Source organism: Octopus bimaculoides, chromosome 21 (assembly GCF_001194135.2).
Source record: "Octopus bimaculoides isolate UCB-OBI-ISO-001 chromosome 21, ASM119413v2, whole genome shotgun sequence".
NCBI classification, from domain to species: Eukaryota; Metazoa; Mollusca; class Cephalopoda; order Octopoda; family Octopodidae; genus Octopus; species Octopus bimaculoides.
This window is the reverse complement of record NC_069001.1, coordinates 8,793,331-8,802,690: the sequence shown is the minus strand read 5'-3', so window position 1 is coordinate 8,802,690 and position 9,360 is coordinate 8,793,331. Positions and strand designations below refer to the sequence as shown.

At 35.7% G+C, this 9,360-nt stretch overlaps 2 protein-coding genes across 3 annotated transcripts in view; one reads left to right on the top strand and one right to left on the bottom strand.

The window, feature by feature from the left end:
• Positions 1-2,979, top strand: part of LOC106875614 (zinc finger protein 836) — a 5,694-nt gene extending 2,715 nt beyond the window's left edge. Inside the window, exon 2 of the mRNA XM_014923829.2 lies at positions 602-2,979. Coding sequence (XP_014779315.1) covers positions 1,009-2,886 — 1,878 coding nt within the window. The 5' untranslated portion in view covers positions 602-1,008 and the 3' untranslated portion in view covers positions 2,887-2,979. The remainder of the gene's footprint in view (positions 1-601) is intronic.
• A 454-nt stretch (positions 2,980-3,433) lies between these two features.
• On the bottom strand, positions 3,434-6,262 carry LOC106875615 (uncharacterized). 2 transcript variants are annotated; one of them, XM_014923830.2, is made up of 2 exons: positions 6,113-6,262; positions 3,434-4,938 (listed from the first exon to the last, which is right to left on the bottom strand). In XM_014923830.2, the coding sequence occupies exon 2, from the start codon at positions 4,572-4,574 to the stop codon at positions 3,765-3,767; it is 810 nt and encodes a 269-aa protein (XP_014779316.1). In that variant the 5' UTR covers positions 4,575-4,938; positions 6,113-6,262; the 3' UTR covers positions 3,434-3,764. The 2 variants fall into 2 exon arrangements, with proteins under 2 accessions (XP_014779316.1, XP_014779317.1); XM_014923831.2 differs by having other exon boundaries at positions 6,138-6,253.
• Positions 6,263-9,360: the final 3,098 nt, after the last annotated feature.

The following is a 9,360-nucleotide window of genomic DNA, read 5'->3' as shown; positions in this document are numbered from 1 at the left end:
ATTTTTTTGTTATTTCTTTCTTTTCCCATAATTTTAGATAACATTTTGCAGAAATACGTTTTCGAGAGAGTATAGATTACATTAGATTGAAAATTCAAAGAAGTCTGAAATGAATAAGTGAAAATGCAGAGGTTATAGAAGTTAGTGGTAACGAAGTGTGTGGAGAGATAACGAACGATAAACTCATCTAAAAAACTCGTTAGTATAAATCAAATCTAGTAGAATGCCTTCTACCGCAATGCTACTCTAAGTGGTGGTCTGCAGACTGGTGCCTGTCTCCGCGAACCATCAGCTGCCAGTACGCAGCAAGTTTCCAGAAAAGAAAGAAACATTATAAAATGCTTATGTAATATTGTATTATTTGTTTACAAAATAAATATAAGATGAAAAAAAATTGTCAACTTTTATTATATTCGTTATATATTTTGTTTCTGGAATAAATTAATATTACTAAGAAATATTACCGGTCCTTGGCACATTGAAAAAAAAAAAAAAAAAAAACTGCCCGTACGCCACATCAGATAGTTTGAGAAGCACTGCTCTACTCTATCTCTACACTCCAAGTATGCTTTATGTTCATACTATTCTCTTATTATTTCAGAATATCAGCTGACAGTGGAATAGAAGAATTTTTCATTTGACGTGCATCAATATTTATTTGAGAGATTAAAGGAAAATGTTATGCAGAACAGATATAACCCTGTTTATATGGGAGAATTATTGCAAAATACTTGCTTTGAACTGAGATTAATGGCAAAATTTCTCTACTGGAGTATCTGGATGATTTTGAATTCTATTTAAACTTGGATGACAAAAGAGTTTCCAGTATTTTCAAATACTGACAAAGGTAACAGTTGATGGAAATGTAACCAAAATATGTAGGAACATATGAAATAAAAAAAAAAAAAACAAGAAAAGATATAAACATTTGCAAATTGCGAGAGGAGGAGGAAAATTCTGGAAAGCAAATTAGGTGAAAAGCTTAAATGTAAAATACAGTCTAAAAGAATGAGTTTTCCTGATGATGTAAAGATTGAGGAAGGAAAAACATTATACCACTGTGATATCCTTAAAAAGTCATTCTCACAAACCATTAACAATCGTATTCGTACAGGAGAAAAACCATATCATTGTGATATCTGTGGTAAAATATTTTCTCGAAATGATCTCATAACTAGACATATACGTATTCATACAGGAGAGAAACCATATTGCTGTGATATCTGTGGTAAATCATTCTCTCAAAATAGTGAGTTAATTTCTCATAAACGTGTTCACACAGGAGAAAAACCATTTTGCTGTGATATCTGTGGTAAATCATTCTCTCGAAATGATCTATTAACTAAACACAAACGAATTCATACAGGAGAAAAGCCATATCGCTGTGATTTATGTGGTAAATCATTCTCTCAAAATGATCACTTAACTACTCACATACGCATTCATACTGGAGAGAAGCCATACAGCTGTGATATATGTGGTAAATCATTTTCTCAGAAGGATAGCTTAACTGTACATAGACGCGTTCATACAGGAGAAAAACCATATCACTGTGATATATGTGGTAAATCCTTCTCTCAAAATGATCATTTGAATAAACACAAAAGGAACCATATAGAAGAGAAGCCATATTGTTGTGATATCTGTGGTAAATCATTTTCTCAAGGACATAACTTAACAATACACAAACGGATTCATACAGGAGAGAAACCCTACAGCTGTGATATTTGTGGTAAATCATTCTCTCAAAATAGTGTATTAACTTCTCATAAACGTGTCCACACAGGGGAGAAGCCATATCACTGTGATTCTTGTGGTAAATCATTCTCTCGAAATGATCTCTTAACAAAACACAAACGCACCCATACAGGTGAGAAGCCATATTGCTGTGGTATTTGTGGTAAATCATTCTCTCAAAATGATCACCTAGCTAAGCACAAACGTATCCATACAGGAGAGAAGCCATATCACTGTGATATCTGTGGCAAATCATTTTCTCAAGCACATAGCTTAACTATACATAAACGCATTCATACAGGAGAGAAACCCTATTGCTGTGATATTTGTGGTAAATCATTCTCTCAAAGTGATAATCTAACTAAACACAGATGGAATCACATTGGCGAGAAACCATATCACTGTGATATCTGCGGTAAAACATTCTCATATGGACATACACTAACTAGACACAAACGCATTCATACAGGAGAGAAACCGTATTGTTGTGATGTCTGTGGTAAATCTTTTTGTCAAACAAGTCAGCTAACTATACACAAACACATTCATACAGGAGAGAAGCCATATCACTGCGTTATCTGTGGTGAAGCTTTCTCCCATCCATATACTTTAACTACTCACATACGCATTCACACAGGGGAGAAACCATATCACTGTGATATCTGTAGTAAATCATTCTCTCAAAAAGATACTCTAACTGCACACAAACGCATTCATACAGGAGAGAAGCCGTATCATTGCGACGTCTGCGATAAATCATTCTCTCAAAATAATCACTTAATTAGACATAAACGTATTCATACAGGAGAGAAGCCATACTGCTGTGGTATCTGTGGTAAATCATTCTCTCAAAATGGTGAATTAATTCGGCACAAACAAATCCATACAAGTGAGAAGCCATATCACTGTGACATTTGTGGTAAATCATTCTCTCGAAATGATCTCTTAACAAAACACAAAAATATTCATACTGGTGAGAAGCCATATCTCTGTGATGTTTGTGGTAAATCATTCTCTCAGATCAGTCACTTAACTAGACACAAATACATTCATACAGGAGAGAAACCATATCATTGTGATATTTGTGGCATATCATTCTCTCAAAAAAGTAACTTAGTTGCACATATATGTACACGAACTCAAGAATAACTGTATCAATGTCAAAATTCAGGTCTTTAAGTATATGACAGGAAATGTACTACTTAATTATTCTTGGTCTAATTAATTCTTTTTTCCCCTTTACTCTTTGTTACACTTAGTATATTTTTTCTCTCTATGACAGTAGATGAAGAAAATACTCCATCTAACATACTTTCATTTTTGTGAAGGCTTCTGGCCTTGTGGTTAGAATGTTGCACTCTCAATTGCCAAATCATAAGTTCAATTCTCAGACCAGACGGCATGTTATTTCTTTGGACAAAACACTTCATTTCACATTGCTTTAGTGCTGTGTAGGGAACTGGTATGCCAGAGAACAGACCCAACGTTTACTCTGTGTGTCGTAAGGGGCTACAAAAAGAAGTTTAGGTAGGATTTGCACTCTGACTTTATAAAACCCCTCACCAGTACTGACTACCCAAACAGACCCATGGTTTGGAAAGTTGTTGCCTGAGATGTATGGTAAATCATTCTCTCATTTAAAGAGTGACTCATGGTAAAAATATTTTATCATTTCAATGATTACATAAAACGTCAGTTATAAAAAATATATTTTAATAATTTTCCACTGAATTAAAAAACACAGTATTAAACATCATATAGTGTTTACAAGAAAGCCTTATCTTTGTTCCAGGCTACAAATCCAAGAAAAGAGATAATACAACCATTAGAAGCTAACAAACACTCTTGTCTGTCACTGCAAATAAATTTGATGCACCATGATCGTTGTTTACAGCGAAGTTGATTAGCTATTAACAATTTTGTTTGTGAACGTCACAGCCTATCACTGTTGCCAGGATATGTACCATTGATTCGTAGACCACAAACTTAATGACTGAACTAAAACACACATGTAAAGGGAAGATTTACTAACAGTGTTTAAAGCTTTCGTCTTCATTCAAAAATATTACATTGTTGGCAAGCCTTGAAAGAAGAGGTTTAATTCTAATATGGTCTATGTCACTCCACAAATTTTCTAAATATAATGACAGCTCTACTTCATTTTTTATTTCATAAGGAGTCTCCAGTAAAAATATTACAGCAATTTGTTTGTACATAGCTTCAGTTGTGTCACAGAGACCATGAAAATACATTACAGTTTCGCTGTGAAATTTCTCTAAGTGATTAATTATTATTGATCTGTGATATTTAATCAAGTTTTGAATGGAATTATCTAGTTTTATTTTCTGATCACCAATTTCATAGTTTACATACTCAGCACCATTGATAGCAGGATATGAAGCTGCCGTTGCAGTATGGCAATTAAGAATCTTAGTGATGTCATGTGAGAAGTGTTGGGCTAGACAAAGTGCCATTGGTTCAGATTTGCTATTTGGTAAAACCATCATAATCACAGCTGGTCTGTCAGGTTCTTCAGATGTAATAATATGATGAGTGCTGGATTTCAGGATATTCCATGTACGATCTGATTGGGTTTTAAACATGTTTTTCAGGGTTTTAATATTCTGTACAAGTTTCTTGAAAGGATTCACAGGTGGTTCGGATATGTTAGATATGTTGACTGCTTGAAAACTTTTTGATGGCACAAAACAACATATCAAAAATACACAGATTGACAAAACAACTGTCCACTTTGAGCTACCTTCACATTGCTCAATACGCTTCATGATGTCAGGCTTGTCTTTCACGTCCTGCCTGGAACGGTTACATATGGTCATTAAATACGAGTAATTCTTTAGCACTTTGTGGCATATAGCCTTTTTTTTTTAACAGAAATATTTTGATAATTTATTATTGCAAGTTTGAGTCAATTTTTATTTATTTGTCACATGAAGTTGACAATATATTTTCCCTTTATATGACAAAAGCAGGCAAAAGGAAAATCTTCTAAAATGCAAAAAACCCAACAAGACTTTCTCTCTTTTTCTCTTTGTTGTTTTCAAGCAAAGAGCAAGGGCCTGAAATATTAGGATCTTCACTCCTTACAGTCATGAACTTAGCAAAATCTTCTTCATATAAACTTCCTTCGCAGGATTTCTCATTTTCTCTCTTCAACTAAGTAAAAATTTTCACTGTTGAGTCCTGAAAATATAAAAAAATAAACAAATAAATAAAGTAGGAAAGTTGCCCCCTTCCCCCACTTTAAAAAAAAAATCTTTTAGTCAACAGAAAAGGCAGTGCCCATGACACTTTTTTTAGGGCCTGTGAAACTGCTGAGGGCACTGATGGAGCAAACAAGTTCTAACCTGAGTGTTTGCAAACCTAAGGACCAGGCAGTGATGACTAAAGCCTACAGTCCCTCCAATCCCTCGCCTTCCGATTCTTCAGCCTTGGCCTTCAAGCAGACTATCCACATGCTAGAAATAACAGCCAAATCTCACGTCTCCGCCATGTGCGCCAAACCCTAAACGACCCTAGAACTAACCTCACCTTATCGTTACGTAGATGCATCGGGACCTCTGTATTTAAGTAGTGCCGAAGATTCAACTTAAATGGGTGTCCAGATCTCACATAAACTTTGCCTAATATGCGAAGAACTTATTTCGTCAACTCTGGCCTATCATCATATTGTTACGAACAAATCGTTTCTTGAACGACACCATGTGGCCTTAATACTGCAACAATCACGAGTAAGTTATAGAATGGTTAAAGATATAAATTTCTTTATTTTCTGGTTAACAACAAATTGGGGGGGGGGGCTTTTAGGTGAGGTTTCGTTTTGACTTGCAAACATGTCTTTTGGATCAGCTGATTGTTCGTTAATTTCCGTAAAATAATCTAATTTATTTTACTTTTGTTTTCAAGACGTGTGGAAAGCGACATTTGCTTCGAAATGAGAGCAGAAAGTGAAAGATGTATATATTTAAAATTCCGTTAAAAAGAAACTACGAAGAAAATTAGGAGAAATTAAATTCGTAGGACGAGTGGGGGGGGGGTGCTAAATCGGCGTGAGGCCATCAAATAGAACAGTACAAGTGCTCGAGAGGCTATAACCAGCTGCCAAATGTGTGACTTAGTACGTACGATCAACGATGTTACAATTCCAACGTCAACAAAAACCAATTACAACAATAAGCAAAAGTTCAATAAAAGCGTCGAAGTGCGACAGAATAACTTCAATCTATACATGATAAATCTAAAAACTTAAATCCTCTCTATGTTTTTCAATTGTTTCCCGTTAAAAAGGAATTTATAAAAACAGAAAAGGTTTTAAATCAATGAAAGTAACATTGCAAGGCCATGGAATTATACAAACCGGAGTTATAAGTTGTTACACGTACTTCTTTGCTGTAAGTTTCTACTTTCTGTCTTGCAACAAAAATAATATTAATTACGACTTGTGAATGAACACTGACCTCGACAAATGTAAACTTACAGTTCCTTCCCTTAGCATAACTCTCCTCACAGTTGTTTTTATTTTAAACTTGAGTTCTCTTATCTTTTTAATTAGCAACACTTTTGCTCTTTTAAGCCGGCGGGTTAGCAGAATAGTTAGCACGCCGGGCGAAATGCTAAGCGGTATTTTGTCCGTGTTTACGTTCTGAGTGTGGAGGCGCAATAGCCCAGTGGTTAGGGCAGCGGACTCGCGGTTTCGAGGCTCCGGCAGGGTGGCGAACCCTGCTGTACTCTTCCACTACAACTTTCTCTCACTCTTATTTCCTGTTTCTGTTGTGCCTGTAATTCAAAGGGTCAGCCTTGTCACACTGTGTCACGCTGAATATCCCCGAGAACTACGTTAAGGGTACACGTGTCTGTGGAGTGCTCAGCCACTTGCACGTTAATTTCACGAGCAGGCTGTTCCGTTGATCGGATCAGCTGGAACCCTCGACGTCGTAAGCGACGGAGTGCCAACAAGCTGGCGGGTTGACAGAATAGCACGCCGGGCGAAATGCTAAGCGGTATTTTGTCCGTGTTTACGTTCTGAGTTCAAATTCCGCCGAGATCGACTTTGCCTTTCATCCTTTCGCGGTCGATAAAATAAGCACCAGTTGAGCGCTGGAATCCATGCAATCGACTTACTCCTCCCCACCGAAATTGCTATCCTCATGCCAAAATTGGAAACCAATACTTGTTTCAGTCATTTGACTGCGGCCATGCTGGAGCACCACCTTAAATTTCAGACCTTGTGTCTATAACAGAAAGGAATATTATTATTAATCAACATTTAGAAGTTTCTGGCAAATTTCTACTGTATCACCTGTTATACCTCCGTGTTGCTGGGGTATGTGCAGTAACTATTATCATCATTATTATTATCATTTAGTTAAGCAAAGAGCATTTCATTTCATGGAAATTTTGTCTCAATTCATTCAATTTCATTTAGCATAATTGTAATTATTGCAAGGGAGATAACTATATAGGCCAAGTTATTTCCCTTTGTCAATAACTATAGAGTGAACAGGTGCTTTCTGTGATCGAAATTAAATTTTTCAGCAGAAGTATGATTCATGATACGCTAGGGTACAATATAATTTCGTTACATAAATCAACATTTTCTTCGGTAATTTACATATGAATTAAAAAAAATATAGGGTACTGTAGCTAAGGTAATATCTAAAAAGAAGCATATCTTTTATCAGATAATAAACCACTGTGCAGAATTAGGCTTCGATTGATTAAAACAATCAGCTAATTTTAAAAATTTATAGTAAGCTATGAGGAGGAGGGGGAGGTGTTTGTAAAACACCATCAAGTGAAAGGGGTTGCGATCTATGGGTCTATATTAAAGGCCAAACATGCCCCGGAAGAATTCTGGTTCATCACCCTGTATAAACCTCTCATAACTTTTTTTAGTTTTTGGAATTTTCAGAAGATTTTTACGGGCGTAGAATTGGCTGTGTGGTTAGTAGCTCGCTTACCAACCACATGGTTCCGGGTTCAGTCCCACTACGTGGCACCTTGGGCAAGTGTCTTCTACTATAGCCTCGGGCCGACCAAAACCTTGTGAGTGGATTTGGTAGACGGAAACTGAAAGAAGCCCGTCGTATATATGTATATATATATATATATACATGTGTGTCTGTGTTTGTCCCCCCAACTTCGTTTGACAACCGATGCTGGTGTGCTTACGTCCCCGTAATATAGCGGTTCGGCAAAAGAGACCGATAGAATAAGTACCAGGCTTACAAAGAATAAGTACTGGGGTCGATTTGCTCGACTAAAGGGAGTGCCCCAGCATGGCCGCAGTCAAATGACTGAAACAAGTAAAAGAGTAAATTTGAGTTCACCCACACACACACACACATATCAGAGTAGTACTGTTTTCAGGAAGCATTGTCTCAAATACATAACTGTTCTAAATATTTTTGTTGCCAAAACAATGCAAAAATATTTTAAAAAATTATCGTGTGTGTGTGTGATGGCTATTGTTTGGATTCAGCCAGGCTTATACATTAAAGATTAAACTTTTCACTGTAGCTCATGAGACAGAAATGTCACATTCATGTTACAACTTGTGCTGATTAAAGTTTTCTTTATGGCTAATCATGATTCTTTGTGTATATGATGAAGTTCTATTTAAGTGAATCATAAACAATGTTTAGAGAAAATGCTGATTCAATTTATTGCAGGAAATAGGTGAGAGAGAGGTCAAAGTTAATGTTGGTAATTGAAGCTTTCATTTGAGAAATTTTAAACTGGGTTTTTAAAAAGAAAAAGGGTCACACTAGGTTTTTGTAAATTATTTATTAGTGTTTTCTAGTATGCTTACTCTTTTACTCTTATACTAGTTTCAATAATTTCACTGCGGCCATACTGGAGCACTGCCTAGAAGGGTTTTAGTTGAACAAATCAAACCCCAGGATTTCTTATTTCTTAAGCCTGGTAATTATTCCGTCAGTCTCTTTTTCCACATCAACACTGGTTGTCAAACGGTGATGGAAGAGGACACACACACACACAATGGGATTCTTTCAGCTTCCATCTACCAAATCCACTCATAAGGGTTTGCTCAGCCCAAGGTGCCACGCCATGACAGCATGGGACATGAACATTGAATGACAATGATGATGATGATGATATTTCTGTGTTTGATATTAATATTTCTTGGTATCGATATGTCTGACATTTTCGAAATGAATTTCCAGCCATCACAATCTTTCTTCTGAGATCTGCTGTTTCACATTTCTCATTATCTCATTGTATACATCTCAGGAATATCATCTTTGGTATCTGTTCAATTGGCTCAGTTGGCTTTCTCTCAATTGTAATATTTAGTTTTGATCGCTGTTTACCTGATTACCATTGATTTTTTTTTTGTTTTCTTTACATTCATTTCCATTCTTATAATTACATAATATACGTATGTATGTATGCATGTATATATGTATGTACGTATGTATATATAAGTATGTATATATATATATATATATATATATATATATATATATGTGTGTGTTGTGTATATATGTATATATGTGTATGTATGCATATATATACATACAAATAAACATACATATACATACACGCATAATCATACATATATACATACATACACATACATAC